Genomic DNA, 17778 nt, shown 5'->3' with positions numbered 1-17778 from the left:
TAGTTTGCCATTTCAGGAATTACACTAGATTTAGATGAGAAGGTGCTACTCTGTTCTATAAATATGCAGCTGGAACCAGAAGCTAGTTAGCTTAGCTTAGCACAAGGACTGAAAATGGGGAAGTGGCTTTGTACTTGCCGAAAGTAACAGTTTACCTTCCAGCATCTGTGTGTGTGTTACACAAACAAGATACCGCATAAGGTGTGTGAGCTTTAGATTTTGGATAGAGCCATGCTAGCTGTTTCACCCTGTTTTCAGCTGCTGCCTCCAGTATTTAGTGTACAGGCGTGACAGTTGTATGGCTCTTGTCATCTAACTCTCCGCACGAAAGTTAAAAAGCATCTTATATTTTCTGTTTCTTTTAAATGTTTTCATAGAGAAAAATATGTCCTTTGAGAAACCAAACATCACACTAAACAGTAATTTTAAACATGAGTGCTAAATACAACAAGGAAACAAATAATATAAAAAACATTTTTTTAAAGAATCATAAAGTAGAGTGAAATTATGATAGGCAGGAGTGCATGTTTCAGTAGGCAGTCTTTACAATTAACATGAAACATCAAATACAATATACAAATGAGCTTCAGAGTTCATGTTATTTCTACTGTATGCCCAGCATATCTTTGGTTGGCCCTGTGCTCATTGTCTTCTGATCATCATACGGGGTTAACGAACTGGTAGACCAGTCTGCGGGATACATCGGGCTTTCGAATGATTCCCTTCTTGTAGTACTGCCGTATAGAGCGACTTAGTTTGTCATAGTTCATAGCCGGGCGGTTCTTCCTGATGCCCCATAGCCTGGCCACATGAGCGGAGTCTTCTATTTTGAAAATTCCTTTGGACAGAAGAAAGAAAGTTTACTCAGTTTGGACTATGGGGTGAATGAGTCTACAGCCATGCTAGTGTCTCTGTGAGGCTATTCTAACGCCAGCATTCTAACATGGCAATTCTAACACAAGTAAGTATAATGTTTACCATATCTTGGTTTAGCATGTTAGTATGCTAACATATGCTAATTAGCGCTAAACAGGTGAGGCTAATGGGAGTGTGTAATTTCTTTAATTAGTATGTTTTCCAGGGCATACACCAATATAATGGACGTCTTCGACCTAATGATAGTCACCACATTTGTTATAGTTTATCCTGTGGGGGACAAAAAGATGCACCAGATTTCTGGGCAGTCCATCCAACAGTTAGTGAGACGTTTCACTCAAAACCAAAAATGTCAACCTCACGGTGGTGCTGGGGGGAAAGTAATTGGATCGCCAAAGTCAGTAGTATACTTCGTACGAACCATGTCCGTGCACAATTTTGTCTTGATCCACCCGAGAAGTGTTGTGCTATTTCACAGGATAAGTGCTAAAGAGCTAAACTTTAGCTTGGATGAGTTAAGCTAGCCTGGCTTAAAATCCAGTGATAGACTGTGGTGTATTCAGGGACGTCACTAGGATTTGGAAACTTTTGGGGGCAGCTATTTTTAACTGTCAAGAAAAACTGCAAATATAACAGTAATTTATTCAGTATGAATATCCCTGTTAATTTCCATAAAATGCTGTCTGTGTCGCAAATGACTGTCAGATCACTTTGACCCACCTTCGCAGCAGGGACCGACAGGTGAGAAAGAGCAACAGCTCTTCTTGTCATCTGGCTCTAACTCAGTCGGTGTCTGGATGTGGAGAGGGGTGGTGGGCTGATTATTATTTATTGTGCTATTCTTTTCCATTGATGATAATGATAACAGCCAGTGAAGGAGCTTAGCTCTTTTTTTTTTTTTTTTTTTTTTTTTTAGAGCAAACACCACTGACAGTTACACTAGCCATTTGGCTAGGCAAGCACATGATGGCTGATGGCCAGGTTTTATTTGTCAGAACAGGGAGGATACTTTGGCTTATTACTGACAAGGGACTCTGTGCTGTGGGAGTTAACTAATTACTACCTCCAACGATAGCTTACTTCCTTCTTTAGAAACCTCCGAATATCCGTTTCGTTGCGGTGGCGCTCATTTTAGCCATAACAAACGTCTGTCAGTACGTCACTACCGTACAGCCTGTGCAGCATATCAGTGAAAGGTAATAGTGAAAACGTGGAATGGATTTTTATTAACACGGGCATCTTCTCGACGACTAGACAGAATGTATCTGACTCGCTGAAGCAGCGCATCGCCTTGATTTCCTGTTCAAGGGAGCAGCAAAACATGGACTGGATTCTCATTAATATCGGCTTTATCTCACTGAAAAAGCGGATTGGATTGGCACTGTCTATGTCGCTCGGAATTTACAATGAATTGATAGAAACAACCAGAAATATGGTTGTTAACTATTCTTGACTCCCCCCAGATTGTTTGGGGGGGCTTAAGGACATTTTAGGGGGGCTCAAGACCCCCTAACATGGGTGTATTTGTTTTATGGAAAGAAAAAAAATAACAAAACATATGTTTCAGGTTGGCGTACGGTTGGTAATTTGTTACTGAAATTGTACAAAGGTTTAATCACTGATGTAATCGGGCTAAATAAGTAGTTTGATATTTTTGGAAATATGCTTATTAGTTTTCTTGCTAACAGAAGAAAACATTGATTCCATTCTCATGTTTGTACAAAAACAAAAAGTGTAAAGTGTAAAGTTGTGGTTACTGGAGGTTAGGTGCTGGGCTATTCTTAGTCAGGTGATTTCATGGAGGAGGATAAATAGATATAACATCTTAAGAGTAGAACTTTACAAATGCTACCTGGTAGGTGGATACAGCCAGGTTAACTACTTTTCCCTGCTTCCAGTCTTTATGCTGTGTTTAATAGCTCAGTGGATATAGTTTCATATTTACTGTGACACTGATCCTCTCTTTGCAAGAAAATGAATAAGCTGTGCAGAAGTATTCCGATTTGTGTGATTCTTTATCATATTACCTTTCTCTTTGTTGAGCCAGCGGATGCAGCGGCTGTAGTTATGTGGCTTGAGGAGCAGCTCTTGAAGGAACTGCCACAAGTGGATGGGCTGGCTGGGGTAGTTAGACATCACATCTGACCAGGAGTCATCATTAGCTGCTGACATGGGCAAGCATTTCAGAAACCAGATGACACTTTTTGGACTAAACTATGTATTTTTTCCCTATACCTTGTTTTGCCTAAGCATTGTAATAACTACAGCTTGGTTATGCTCACAGAAATTATTAAAATTTACCAGATTTGCTGTCTTCTGGTGGGCGGCGCTCCTTCATTGCTGCAGCTAAAGAAACAAACATAAAAGAATGCAACCATTAGCAGTTTGCCACACTTGCAGCCTTCATTAACATCACAGTAGAGCTTATGGAGGTTAATTTCCCAGTGTTCCTTTTGTGCTTACCAGATCTCCAGATGTCCAAATGAGCATACAACACATCTCCAAACTGCAAGGAGCGTTGTCTGAAGTCTGCTTCTGTCATGGAGCACAGATTCCTCCCTGTCAGCTCCTGAAACATCGTGCAGACCTGTGGCAGCCTGTACAGGTGCTCGGTCCAGAGCAGCCACTTCTGAACGTGCACACAGCTCCAGTCCAAGGGGTCTAAAGAGGAAGCCATAGAGAGACCAGGTATTTTCCTTTACACACTTCCCCACATCTACAGCTTTGATTTTCTAATGCTGAAAATATGTCAACAATCAGAACCTAAATAATGACTAGACTGAACAGGTGTTTCTGTTTTCAGTAGTAGAACATGACAACAGGTCAATAGGTCAATAACAAATTTTTGTTTTGGTGAAGCTATTATTTTACGCTGAATTTAATGATTTAATAATTACACATTCTTGATAACAATTATTGATAATCCATAACCTCTGTAACAAAAAAACCCCACTGAAATATATTTCTGCTTCTGTTGCATTATGGGAAATGTAGGACCAGTCTGCAGTGCATGCATAGTAGTACCAAAAAGTTTTCTGTTTTGATTTTGACCACACTTTGTTATCAGACTCTTACAAACCCATCAGCTTTATGGCAGTGGAATACTGCAGCTGGAGTACTCCTGATACTACATGTATTGTGATATAAACGTATGTGTCCTAATTTCTAAGCAAGCTAAGACTACCTTAACAAAAGTAAATAATCATGCACACAGTGTAGGATTTCAAGGCACTTCTTATGCTCATATTCACTTCTTATGAACTCAGTTCATAAGAAGTGAAGATGATCTTGTGTCAACAGAAGAGTTTGCACAAGGTGGGCAGGGCCTCAGATATTCACCACGTGTCAGTTCTGTTAGTTTAGATGGCAGAGTTCCCAAACAAAGTATGGCTTTTGAAGTTTCATTTTATTTAATTACTACAGCCTCTGCCCACACTTTCTACAGCAGCTTTTTCTATTTAAATGTCTGTGTTAAAATGACATTAAACTGTTATATTCTGTTTTACCTGGTGCAATGTTGAGCAGCTTGCAGGCTGTGTCGACATCTTTCAGCACCTCTCCCACCACCATAGTCTGCACTTGCTCCAGACAGCGCTCCTCCACCTGACCCTCCACCTCAGAGGAGGAATCCTGTGCTTGGTTGGGTGCAGGTGGGCTCCTCTCTGGAGTCCTGGAGGGAGGAGCGGCAGGAGTGGGGGCCTCTGTCACCCAGGGGTTCTCCTCTATGACTAATCTGTCATAGCAGGGGACGTAAACTCCCTGCCAGCTGAGCTCAGGGAGCCCCAACAAACTGCGGGGTGGCTTGATGTCCTCTGCCTCATCCAGCCAGGCCACCCTGGAGTTATTGTGGGAGTGAGTGATGTAGAAAGGCGAGTGTGTGGTGCAGCCTGTGTGTTCACAACCTGGACTCCCCATGCTCAGGCTCCTTTAACGCTGGAGGAAAGAAGTACTGTTTTCAGTTTGACATCAGTGTTCGTTGGTGTCAAAACAGATTTACACCCTATATGACATTTTGAACAGTGACATTGTCTTGTGAGACAGAGAAGCATTGATGCTGCACTAAAACCATACCCAAATACCCAATATTTAAACAGTAGCAATCCTAAAGTAAACCTGACATTTGTTCTGTGATATTTACTTTGGACTTTCTTTGAAATAAGGAATTAGCTATTCCTCAGTCAGCTATTAGCTCAGTCAACTGGAGCATTATCTCAGTTAAATTCACTGAGGCCACTCTTTGTCTTTCATAGTGCTTCAGTATAACTGAAAACCTCAGTTCAGAATCCATAAGAATTAATTTCAGATTATCTCATGAATCTATAGGTTTGAGTCAAATTGGCTGAGCCTGGTTGAAATTCTGACCTTTCCTTCCATTATTATCAACATTATTCAATCATATCAGAATCTGATCTACTCCGCCTTTTAGATTGTAAATACAGATAAAGAGGAAGATCAAAGCCTTGTTTGTAACTCCAGCTATAAGTAAAAATTAATGTGTTTGTCAGTTTACTGGTAAAAGAGTTGTTTGGCTGCTATCACAACGTAACACCCAGTGCCTTTAAAAAATATCGATGACATCAGGTCGACAAGATGGATCACAAGTTAATTGCGACAAAAAAGCTTGATAGAATACAGCACAAAGGGTGGGACACATATAATATGTGGATAAAGGATAAGTAGCTGGAATGTATTCAGCATAGTATGAGTAAGAGAACAGCTCACTAGGTTGGGAGTGGTGCTATATTTAATGCTGTATGTACACCTGTATGAAAACCAAACACAACATGTTTCAGTTTACAGTGACATGAAATACTTGTGTTTTTATCTGCTTTCGTTCAACTGCTGCTCTGAGAGAAATAAAAAATAGACCAGGCTTTAAATACTAACAAAAGAATGTGAAAATAGTGAAAAGTAAATTTCCACTGCCTTTTGATTTAAAGAGTGAAATGTTGCACTGTATCGCACTCTATTCAGACTGCATTCTGCTGAACATTATTCATAGGTTATCTTTTGGTAAACACTGATTATAAAGTACTTGGCAAATGGCAGAGACAAGTAGACTGATCAGGTGACCTGTCCTCAGTCCAAAACATTTTCCAAACAATGACACATGGTGGTGTCATACAATACAAGGCAGTTCCCAAAAATTAGGCTGCTGTAGGATTCCAGTAAAAAAAAGATCAAATTTGTTTAGTTAACAAAACGGACCTGTAATAATTGTTACTGTTTAATGTAACATGTGGAAAGATGACATGACCACAAATATATTTACAATCACATATGTAATGTACAATATTTTATTTAAAATAGATGCTAATTCTAAAACAAGACACTTCTGTGACTGTGAACAAGGTACATGGTCGAGATGTCTGTACACCTGGTCCGTGTTTCTGCTGTTTTTTTGCTCGCCTACAGGCATTAGCAGTTTCAGTTTAGTGGTGGCAAAAACTTGCTCGTCTGGGTTACACTTCTTCTCTGGAACAAACGTCTTTTCTGTATGTGTGTATATTGTGTGCGTGCAGCATGCTCATGCAATCAAGCCTATTTGTAGACTTATATTTGGCACTGTGTTTAACACGTCGTTAGATTGCAGCCAAACTGATATGAGAGGCATTTAGACGATATGAAAAGCTCTGGGCCTTCCCTGCTTGTTGCATTCCACTGTTCTTTGGACAAAAGGACAGGTGATTAATATCACACCTTTGTGAGCTGCTCTGCTTCTGTCTTTGGAAAATGCCTAAGCGGGTTTCTGATCATGTGGATCTGTCTCTGTGAGCCTGTCTGTTTGCACGTGCTCTTCTGTCAGTTTGCAGGGGATAGTAAAAGTGAGAGAGAGACATTGAATTAAGTGGCTATTTTTTAATTTAGCTTTTTTTTTTTTTAAATATGCAAAACAGTAATTAGTTAAATCAGCCTGACCAGTGTTTCTACTGTTCTCTCACTGATGAGAAACTTGATTAAATTCAAATTGTTATTTAACCAAATGAAATTATCATAAAATGACAAGGAAAACTAAAATCTAAATAAAACAGCCAGGATAAGAAGTGTATTTCATAGTCAGCTCTTGTTGAAATGCATCACTTGAAATAATATTTGTCTAATATTAGTCTAGACATAATTATGAAGAAACCAAATTCATTATTATAATCAGAGCGCAAGCAAGACCTTAGTAGTAGTAACAGTAATAATGTGAGTAAAGTTGTGGAAAGTAACTATGTAAATGCAATAAATGTGCACTTATTTACAGTTTTGAGGTTCTCTCTCTTTGCTTAAGTATTTAGATTTTACGCTATTAAAAATTTCATTTTAGACATTTCAGAGTAACTAGTTCCAGTAATTATTAGCCAGCATATACAATATGTAAAACTGAAGCAGGTAAATTGAATCCAGCCATATTTACACCTGAGTCTTTCCTAGTGTGACATGTCAAAATGTCATAATTGAAAAAGGCCCTTTGTGTTTTTTTTGTTTTGTTTGTGAATGGCATGAACCGATGGCGCATACAACAGCCTTTCATAGTCTACAATAATTTGCAAAGCCTGTCCCTAGACAAGCCTTTAAAATAGACAAAACTCAGCAATAAAATACATAAAGAACAGAACAAAACACAGTCTGTTTACAAACAATGATCCAATAAAATAAAATTAAGCATCAGATTATTCATGTCTATATGATTGATCCCTTTCCAAAAATGTTTTAACTTGAGTTTTTGAGTTCTGTTCCATTTGTCCAAATGAGGAATATACAAAAGTGCAACTTAGGATACTTCACTTTAACTTAGGTAATGGACCTGCGTAGGTCTTTCACTGCTCGTAAAAGATGTGGTACCAGTGTTAAATAGCATGTAGTATCATCTTATAGTAAAAAAAGTGATATAGTAGCAACAGTGGCTTAGTAGTAATAGAAGTAAAGTCTTATTGTGAAATCCAGTCTTACCTTGGCAGTGTTTGAAGTGTATTCGGTAGCTTTTCCAGTGCTGAGGCTTCCTCTCAGCTTTGTCCCACTGTCTTAGTTTAAGTGTGGACTGATGTCCAGGTCCTCTGTTGAGTGTGAGCCTTTTGCCCTCAGGTGAGGATGTGCTGATTGTAGCTTTTGTCTCTCCTACCCAGTGCTCAGAGCTGGATCACTTCAGTCCTCTCCAACCACTGGGACACCTTGTTTGACTCTTAGCAGTAGCAAGAGTTTGACTTATTTGGGACACAGTGCCTTCATGACATCGATTCTGAAAGAAAGGGTGTGTCTTAATGAGGGAGGTTGCTCTAAGTGCCGACTTAATAATGACTTGGGGCAGTATTCACATGGAAAGTGCAGTAAGTAAACAAACCTGGTGAGCCTTAGCAGCCTGGGTCTTAACAGCCTGGGGACAAGCTGTGAGGGCACCTAGAGTTTTTACGATCATTTCAAGAAGTTTTTCAGGTGGTTTTTAAGGAATATATTCAAATTTTGTGAACTGAAAACACAAAACTACTGCAGCCAAAGCAATTGGTGAAATCTAATTTTATCTAATCTGATCCACTAAGGTAATTGTGTCAAAGTTCACCATTCTGTGTGGGAGGTGGGGAATAATTCATGCATAATTTGGTATAAATCTACAGCTCAGAAATGATTTAGACCTGAGCAACTGGGAAACTCTTTGCTGGAAAAAGTTAAACTCACACTTTATACTCGAACAAAAGTCACTGTCATGTTGGGACACCGTTCGAGGATTAGCAAGCTGTTTGCATACAGCAGCTTTTCATCGCTGTCAAGTTTGAGTAAGGTAAAAGTGAATGTTCACAGTTAGGAGATGTTCTCAAACATCTTTACTGATCAGCTACCTCTGTGTCTTTCGGGGACTACCTCTATAGGACGGAGATGATTATATGGGCAGTGACATAGCAAGACGTTTGTCATAATGCGGATGGATTAACTGAAAGACAGATGGCTTAAGGAGATTAATAATAAACATCTCTCTGTGTGGTTAGTGTGTATTTAGTAGGCTTGATTTCCGCTTGAACATGGGCCATGACACCCATGAAATATCAATAAATCATCCAAAGGAAAATTGTTTTGAGCTGTTTTCAAAGGTGTAAAACTATTATCGGAAAAGTGGAATAACTGGTACACAGAGCGAGTACGAGAGTTAGAGAGAGGGAAAGAGAAAGCACGAGAGTGTAAATATTTGCTCAAACTAAACAGTAATATTTGTGCGGTTGTGTTGAAATATTCCAAAGAGCTGCTGCCTGTGTGTCCACCCACATAAATCATCTTATAAAGCCTTTTTGAAAAATGTGGAATTACAGCAAATTCTTGTTGCTCACAATCTGTATTCTTTTAGCTTTGATTGAAAATGTTTAAAATGAGCCATAGAGTCATGTTACTGCCTGAAACAGAACAGCTACATCAACCTACTTAAGTTTTTCAGTCAGTTGGACTTTTTCAGTGAGTCATTCATCAGCTAATCTTGCACTTACTGTGCTACCTTCATATTTCTTTTGTTCGTTGCTGTGACACTTTTACATGTAACATTCATCCTGAGCACATGACAAGTAAGTAAGCCTGCTCCCTCAGGCGGTTTGGTTTTGCAGGCTGCTGCTGGACAGAGCCGTTGACATACACAAAAGACCCCTAAAAGATGGTGGGGCTCAGTAGAGGAGGAGCTGCATGCAGCATTTGACCAGTAAACCTCCAGGCTAAAATGTAATCTGACACTTCCTTCAAGTGCAGATGAGCTTTCTGTACATCCACTGTTTACAATCTGGCTCTTCAAGCATTAAGTTCTATCAAGCTTACAGTTTTCATTTCATTAACTCCTAATGAAAAAGTGCTTTTATCAGTCTGTTTTTTTGTCCTTACTAAGATCCTGTAAATGCATAGAAAACTGACCATGTCCTTGTTGTGAATGATTTCTTTAAACTGTTTAAGTCCCTGTTACAGTAAATACAAGAACCGATTCACAGCAGTGCACAAGAATATTTGGTAAAACTAGCACCATCAAGTAATTTTCAGTTAAAATGTAATTTTAAAAGGAAAAGAATTCTACTGGAAATTATTTTCTAGATTTAAAAACAACAAGAAAACATTTTCATGTTTGCGAGTGGGCTACATGGGATGGCCTAGGAACTAATAGTGCTAAAGTATAAAAACAAAGAGAAATCTAATCATAACTGAATAAAACACCCTGAAAATATGAGGATTGGTAGTAAACTGTATAAAATCATGACTAGAGATTTATTCACATTTCAGTTCTGGAAACTCTGAGATAGTGCTTGAGATAAAGACATGACACAAAGTCCAAAATTTCAGTTTTAAGTGATAATTTAATCATACAAACATTCATCAAACATACATACAGCAAAGAAGCTTTCATCTGTTCATCTGTTCGCACTTCCTCACTCTCATAAATGTGCTGTTGTATGAGTCTAATGCCAACTGATTCATTCTGCAATCTGGCCAGTAGAAACTTTACAGAGACATTACAATAAGAACAAAATGCACTCGGAACTTGATGAATTGACACTGACGGTAGGGAGAACCATTTATCGTTAACTTTTTGCACAGGAAATACACGGCATTCTGTAGAACAGTAAAGATCCCAACGATACTTGCAACATGTTGTGGTATTGGCTGGTATGGTCATGGTGTCAAAGCTCAGTAACCCCGGGGCTTACAGTTAGCGCTGTAATAAAAGGGGTGTTTACCTGACAAGGTGGTCTAACACACTGACTGTGGATGACAGATAAAATCACAGTTGATAAACCCTTCAGGGCTTAACTGTACTTGTGTAGGAGGATGGTATACACAGAGCTTAACATTGGGGGGGTGCATACTCAGTGCATAGATCAGCCTGTTAGTGCAAGTAAGTAATGCAGTAATAAATTCTAAGGAAAACATCATATTGGCATCTGTTTTTAATTTTACTGGTATGGTTAAATTTGCATCTGAAATGGTAAAACAGGATGAAAAAAAATCCAACTTGTCTATGAAGCTCATCAAAGATCAATGGAAACAACTGTCGACGTGAATATGAAACACCCTAGACAAAATTTTAACAACAGATGGGAAAATGCAGAAAACCCCTAATAAAACTGCCAGCTCAATGCAAATATACAATGTAGAATCTTTGGGTAAATTAGTATGTTTACAAAAACTTTATTCTCTACTACATTCATAACATACATTCCACTTAACGTGACAAAAGCAAGTCCAAGACAGCTTTAAAATAGAAATTCAGAGCAGGGCAACAAAAACATGTATTTTTTTTTATTTGTTATGCAACGTTATATCTTTAACTCCGTTCATATGGCTTGAATTCAGTGTCACGTGGCATAATGTACATTAATTCTGTTATTTATTGTTTTATTTTAATTCAAGCATGTAAAACTAAACTAAATCTTAGAGCAAGACAATGACTGGGAAATCTCTAATACTGCAATATTATCTATAATGAATATTCTGCTTATATTCTTCTAATATTTCATAAGTATGTATTTTTTTTAACTGTCAGCAATGACTCTAATTAATGTATGAGAAGAAATCTTCTCTGTCTCACAGGACCCTTGGAGCTTTCATGCCATATCAGGTTCAGTTTCATAAAAGTCCAGCTTCCATTTACAGTGAGTAGCTACAAAAACGTCCTGTTTGACAACAGAAGACATCATAAAAGTGTTGGCTCCAAATTCTACCTTTAGCAAAAATGTTCTGATATAGTAATCTAGGCTAAGCTTCAACAAATCTTAAGAGCCATACTGTAAATAAGATTTCTGTTTCTCAGATCTTATCTCCTTCTTGTTACAATAATGGCTGACTCCCTCCACTGGAGGAAAATTGCATTGTATCTAGAATTGCAGCTACAATGACAGCTTAGAAATTCTTACCCATAATGCACAAGCCATTTTGGAAAACACTGATAAAAACTGACTGGCCTTTAAATGAGCTTTGGATATATTTCTGGAGGATGTCGCTGTTCCCCTTCTCTTAAAGTGTATGCTAAACAATTAAGATAAATATTAAATTATAATAGTCCATGTTTGGTTTCAAAGAAGCCCATATTATTAGATTTAGTTAAAGGGAACTGGTTCAGAAACCCAATCAATATAATAAGAGTCAGAGCAGAAACTGGAGAATCAGTTGGCAAAATAAATGGCTTTTCCTCCAAAGTCTTTCAGGTTGCACACACGTACACAAAATTTCACAAATATACACTCCTGTCATCACTGATTCATTTGCAACTTCTGACAACTAAAAAAAAAAAATCTGGAAAAAAATTATCACTCAAAAGACTCATAGCACTCATTTTTAACTTAGCATTCACACGTGCATACAGTGGGTGTGGGATGTTAGTTGAGCTGCACGTCAGGAGCACTGACCTCTGGTTTCTCAAAGTGTAGCTGGACTTTGCATAAAGTGTTTTTTCAACCTCCGCACTTTCCACCGACTACTGATAAAGCCTCTTCTCTCTCTTACTGGTGTGACAGACTCCAGAGGTACGGTTTAGTGCTGCTTCACTGTGACAAGTCCCATGATTTAAGAGTGCCCAAAAGGATAGGACTCCTGTATACCCTGCAAGGAAGGGACATGATTAAAAAAAAAAAACAGACACTTAAATCCTTTTTCTGTCTACATTTTCACTGTGTCCTGGATTTCTGCATACTGTAAATGTTGGCTGTAGAGCTGAAATGATTAGTCGACAGATAATCAGCAATTACTCAACAATTATTTTGGTAATCTAGTAAGACATCTATGATGTCATCATAACAAAAACCTGCTGGAAAATGTACACATAGAGATTTAGACATTAATACACTGAGTGGTGAGTTAGCACTGCTGGCTAACTGCACAGACATACATTGTGCCTTTTAGCTGAATTTAGATGTAAATCAACAGTGCACTTAAGACTATTCTCTTTTTCTTAATTGATTAGATATAACAAATTTTTTTTTTTTTTGTCATTTTAATTCTGAAAATTTCAAAGCAAACAATTCACTGGTATGCAGAATCTCCTTTCCCCATGATATGTCTTACCTGGTTATAAGAGACTACTGACAGATTGCTTTGTAGACTGTTTGCTACTATATCCACAGAGTTGTGTGAAAGTCCATTCTGATCTTGCTGTAGCTGGTTAGGGTTTCCCTGCCAATGTTCCTCTGCAACCCTATGACCACTGTCATCATGGAGGCTGTTGTTGTTGCTGCTGTTGGGGCACTTGTTTTTCTCTGGCGAGGCAAAGGGGTTGTAGTCTCCTTCCAGATTCCGGTGAGGCTGGGTGTTGAACTCAGCTTGGAAAGAGGAGAGCTGCTGTGTGACGCCAAGGAGGCCTCCAACCTCCACACTCAGGATCACCCAAATTACATCTGAGAGAAACAAACTGTGTTATAATATACAAAGCTACTAACAAACAACAAAACATTTAGATAATGTAAAATTAGGATGACCACACATGTAGGATACTCTTGAGGACTGGCAGAGCTCCAGGTTCTTTCTCTCCAGGACACTGATGGTGTTAGGTGAGGAATTATCAGTATTACACCTAAATGAAATATTAAGGCTAAGTATAATTTATCCCTCTGCTACTTAATTTCTAAGTGGGCAAGTCTTGAGGGACCTCTTGTTGGGATTCATCATAAGCGTTGAATTTGCAGGACGACATAAATCAGTGAAATGAATGGTTCTTCATTTAATTTGTGTGTGCTAATAGAATGGCCATTCATTTTTCAACAGTTTTCACTGCAGTAAGTGCACACATAATTATATGGTGCTTTATCTTCTATAATGTCTGTTACCCAGTGCCGCTAACTACCGTGCTTGGCTGTATATATTTGCATGTCAGAAGCATCATAAATATATATTTAAAAAATATATATTGCTGCTCTGCCTGGGTAATATTGATGAATGTTACTTTACAAATCAGTGGTAATCTGGTCCTTATACATACCAAGTATATTGTACAACATGGGCTCAACTTTGGCTCTCTTGCTCTTTAATTAAACACAAATGTTGTGATAATTACATATAAAAAGACCTACATCTACATATAAGAATTTGCAAACATAATTGGAGCACTCACTGCTGAATGTTAGGAAACATGCAGTCATTACAGTCTGTTTCTTTATTATTAAGCTGCTAACTGTTTTTCTGATGAAATGTAAAGAACTGACATTAAAAACTGAAGGTGACATCTTCAAGTAGCCTGATTTGTCCACCCAAAATGCAAAAATGTTCAGTTTATAATGATGTGAAACAGAGAAAAGCAGCAAATCTTTGCATTTTAGAAACTGGAACCACCATTTTCACTGAAAAAAATTAATAACATAAGCCATCAATTAGCAAACTAGTTTCTTGATATTTTTCTGTTGATTGACTAATTGATTGATTGACTAATCATTTCAGTCTGTTCTTCAACATAAAGTATCTATTTGAGAGCAATGGCTCACATTTTGTCTTTGGTGTGAATGTTGTTGTCCTCACCTCCATAGTAAAGTCCTGTAGCTGTGCACATTCTCCACTGACCCTGATACATGCCAGGAGACACAGGGCTCTGCATCTGTACACTAACATCAGCCATTTCCTGGGGGTCTAGAGAACGCACCATCACCATGTTTACATGACCAAACTGATCTCCTCCAACATACTTCAGACAAACCCCGGGAGGCCACGACTCTGCACCTGGAAGACACACAGACAACTATGCTGAACTCGGCATGACATATGAATGCAATTATTCTACATCTACAAAGTCCAGCATCAACTCTGTGTTATGCCATATTATTATTATCATTATTCCAGCAGACCTACCTGTGTTCTGTATCCTCCAGGTCTTTGTGAAAGGTGTGTCAGGTGGAACTGATTCGCCCTCACCAATTGTCACATCCTTCACAAAGGACATGCACGGTGCACTGACGTTGGGACTCTCAAAGTCATAGTAGGCTCCGATGGCTGCCTGTAAATTCCTGGGACAACAGAAGGCAGAAATCCAGGTCATCAGTACAGATCTAATTTGGAGTATAACTGGAGGTTTATGTAGACAGAAACTAGCTATGAATGTGGAAACCTCAGGAACAAATGTCTGCTTTCACAAGACCAATTAAAAAAGGATTCTATGCTAAGGGCCTAGCAGTAAATGTGAATCCCTGGAAAAAGGGAGATTGTTTTTCTAGTCACCGTGATATTAATAGTAATACTACTGTTATTTGTACTAAATTATTAAATTATTCATGGCAGCATTTTGTGGTGTTTAAGTGACTGGTTCAAATGCACATGCTGTGGGCAACAACTGAGATATCTGCAAACCCAGAGAGACTGAGACTGGGTGCTCCCTGTGACATGCTGATCATCCATAAACCAGTAGTTTTTATTTTTAGAAAGCCCGTTGCGGAGGAGCTATTACACGGCATCACGTGATTCCACTACAGCCTGCACTGCCCATAGACACTTGCCTCTTATCTTGCATAGACCTGCACTGGCTTGCTTAATACTGCATATGCGCAAAGAAATTCATTTGAGGGACGATTTCAGAATGACCTTTGTGTCCCTAACGTTTTCGTTTACACACAAGGACACCGCATTGCTCACACTGGTTTCAGTTTTGAAATATGTCACGGTTTGAATGAAAAAAAAATAGGGCTCTGTAACTGCAGTTTGTGAACTATTCTCAGTAGATGGGGAAAAAAATACACATTAATACATTATGTCCCGGCACAGAAAAGTAAAGATTCACCAGGCTTGCACAACCACTGTGTGAGCTTTGAACTAGACTCTACAAGCATTATTTGGTATGTTATTACATAATAAACCGTAGCGATCCCCACTGTGGTTGTGGTCAAGGAGAGGCAGACATAACGTTTAATCATTTGCTCTGTCGACAGTAAAACTGATTGGTCTCTAACACAGTCCTCCCATAGGTACATGATAAAAGTAATTCAAAGACTATGAGAAAAAATATACCTTAAACTTTTAATTATGGGCTCAGTTCAGTGACGTAATAACTTGGTAACTAGCTCGATTTAAAAGTGGTGAACAGCTAGCTAACGTACAGCTCCTGTCAGCAGCTTGAACAACCATGAAAAAACCCAATTAATATAAGAAACATTTAATAAATGTATTTTCATTCGATACAAACGTGTGCGCCAACTATTTACTTTACTAATCGCGCTAAGCTACCTTCTACTGTACTGGCAATCAAAAGTCGGAGACACACTGACTCAGCTAGTTACGATAGTACAGCGTCGTTAGCTGTCACTGTCCCCGTGTATACACACTCCACGTAAATCACTGTGTCACGGTGAAGGGTAACACTTCCTATCGTTTTCTTAACGAGTCGTCATTGTACTATAATAACCGCTGTGTAGAAAGCTAGCTAGTTTACAGTATCTGTTATCTAACATCTAACCACACCGCAGGCCAGACGAGTCCCCGAGCTCACCAGTTGGTCATGTCCAGAAAGAAGGCGCATCCGGCGGGGTTTAGCTGAAACCCGAGCAGCCTCTGAAATTCCGATATTAGGATATCTTTGTCTGTTGTACCCATGCAGCTAAATTTCTGCATGAGCTCCTGGTCCAGGTCCAGGTCCAGGTCCATGCCCTCCATCACGGATTCGCCCGGGCAGAGACGGGGGGCTTCGCTCCTAATTTAGTCCGAGGCCTCGACTTGTCATAACAAATTGAACAACAGGGCCGAGTGCGCATGTCACATGATTGCATCTTGTGCCACCACCTTTAAGCCACAGGCTTGTAGGAGAAAAGCAAATACTGATTGCTATACCATGGGTATATTACTGTAATAATTAGAGTAATTATGTGTAATTCACTGTTAGATTAAATGAATTCAAATGCCATCAAGTTGTGTAAACATTTTGCTACATTTACTTAATATTTTATAGAATATTGTGAAAATGACCATGAAATATGAGTTAAGTTTGGGGACTCCCGGGCGAATGACATATTTTGTTAATTTTTGATATTAAAGTTAATTTGAACTTGAAGTAATTTAATATAGTAATAAAGTAGTAGTAATAAAGAGATGGCTTAGTAGGGTGCCAGAACATTTGTATATGTCACAATTACTGTTTAAATTTTTAATGCTTTTTTTAAGTTAATGAAATCAAAAGTAACAGTGCACTAACACTAAAGGAAAATTCTCATTTTTGTGTTATATGTTTGCTGTAAATTATGCAATATGCCCAGGAGTGCACACTACTGAATCTGCCTTGTGCCTATAGCAAATTTTATGTTGTTTCATTTGCAAGGTTGTGTTTGCGCATAGGAAAATGAGCAATTGAAATACTTCTGCGTGTTATAGATTCTATTTACATGACCAGATTAACATGTTTGTGGGCACATCACACTATAATAATTATATTTTACACTGATAGATACACCAGAATTTCCACTTCAGCCAAAAACATTTTTGTTTTTTTTCTCCCAAATATTTAATGTTTCTGCGAGTTTTTTTTGTGCAAATTGAAAATGCGCAGAAGAACATGTGGATGGAAGCACACTTCATATCACTGAATAGGGAAATAGTGAAACTGAACACACATGAATATAACAGAAACATTATTAATGTTATCGACAACCCGTGTGCTTTCCCTTTTATGACAAGCCAAAATGTCTGTATTATAAAGTATTTAAAGTAAACCTACTTTATATATATAACAAAACAAATAATAAAAGAGTTGACCAGAGACTTCAAGGCTAAATAAAATTCCTATCATAAAACGTTTATAGATGGCCAACCAGTGAACAGTGTTTGACTGTCATTGTATTTTTGTTGTACTTTCCTGTTACATATTTTATCATGACTGGTGGGATTCTCCGCACTACCGCCCTCTTGTTTCCCCCTGAATGTCCAGCAGAGGGCAGCATTGTGTCGTTGGAGCTGTTGTGTATTCCTGATGAAGACGCGAGTGTATGAGTGTGTGTGTGT

General features: G+C 38.5%; 2 protein-coding genes across 3 annotated transcripts; both read right to left on the bottom strand.

Annotated features, from left to right (window-relative positions):
* Window positions 1-521: 521 nt before the first annotated feature.
* On the bottom strand, window positions 522-7967 carry LOC121195743 (SAM pointed domain-containing Ets transcription factor-like). The gene is made up of 6 exons (XM_041059405.1): window positions 7813-7967; window positions 4383-4809; window positions 3340-3537; window positions 3178-3222; window positions 2904-3038; window positions 522-838 (listed from the first exon to the last, which is right to left on the bottom strand). Exons 2-6 carry the CDS (start codon window positions 4789-4791, stop codon window positions 660-662), a joined length of 966 nt encoding a protein of 321 aa, XP_040915339.1. The 5' UTR covers window positions 4792-4809; window positions 7813-7967; the 3' UTR covers window positions 522-659.
* A 2188-nt stretch (window positions 7968-10155) lies between these two features.
* On the bottom strand, window positions 10156-16508 carry LOC121196783 (protein ILRUN-like). Of its 2 annotated transcripts, none has more exons than XM_041059915.1 (5): window positions 16277-16508; window positions 14650-14804; window positions 14323-14520; window positions 12880-13208; window positions 10156-12417 (listed from the first exon to the last, which is right to left on the bottom strand). In XM_041059915.1, the coding sequence occupies exons 1-5, from the start codon at window positions 16438-16440 to the stop codon at window positions 12382-12384; spliced, it is 882 nt and encodes a 293-aa protein (XP_040915849.1). In that variant the 5' UTR covers window positions 16441-16508; the 3' UTR covers window positions 10156-12381. The 2 variants fall into 2 exon arrangements, with proteins under 2 accessions (XP_040915849.1, XP_040915840.1); XM_041059906.1 differs by having other exon boundaries at window positions 10156-12408; window positions 16277-16471.
* Window positions 16509-17778: the final 1270 nt, after the last annotated feature.

Source organism: Toxotes jaculatrix, chromosome 2 (genome assembly GCF_017976425.1).
Source record: "Toxotes jaculatrix isolate fToxJac2 chromosome 2, fToxJac2.pri, whole genome shotgun sequence".
In the NCBI taxonomy this organism is placed as follows: Eukaryota; Metazoa; Chordata; class Actinopteri; family Toxotidae; genus Toxotes; species Toxotes jaculatrix.
Note: the sequence above shows the minus strand (reverse complement) of the source record. Positions and strands in the feature narration are given on the sequence as shown.

What these genes read in the sequence shown, in the direction of transcription:
- LOC121195743 (XM_041059405.1), bottom strand. Translation starts at nt 4,791, where the DNA reads ATGGGGAGTCCAGGTTGTGAACACACAGGCTGCACCACACACTCGCCT. An exon ending in GCTGCTCAACATTGCACCAG is followed by an intron (nt 3,538 to 4,382) that starts GTAAAACAGAAT and finishes CTTCCTCTTTAG; the next exon opens with ACCCCTTGGACTGGAGCTGT. An exon ending in ACCAGAAGACAGCAAATCTG is followed by an intron (nt 3,039 to 3,177) that starts GTAAATTTTAAT and finishes CCATGTCAGCAG; the next exon opens with CTAATGATGACTCCTGGTCA.
- LOC121196783 (XM_041059915.1), bottom strand. Translation starts at nt 16,440, where the DNA reads ATGGAGGGCATGGACCTGGACCTGGACCTGGACCAGGAGCTCATGCAG. An exon ending in TTTCTGGACATGACCAACTG is followed by an intron (nt 14,805 to 16,276) that starts GTGAGCTCGGGG and finishes CTGTTGTCCCAG; the next exon opens with GAATTTACAGGCAGCCATCG. An exon ending in TACAGGACTTTACTATGGAG is followed by an intron (nt 13,209 to 14,322) that starts GTGAGGACAACA and finishes TGTTTCTCTCAG; the next exon opens with ATGTAATTTGGGTGATCCTG.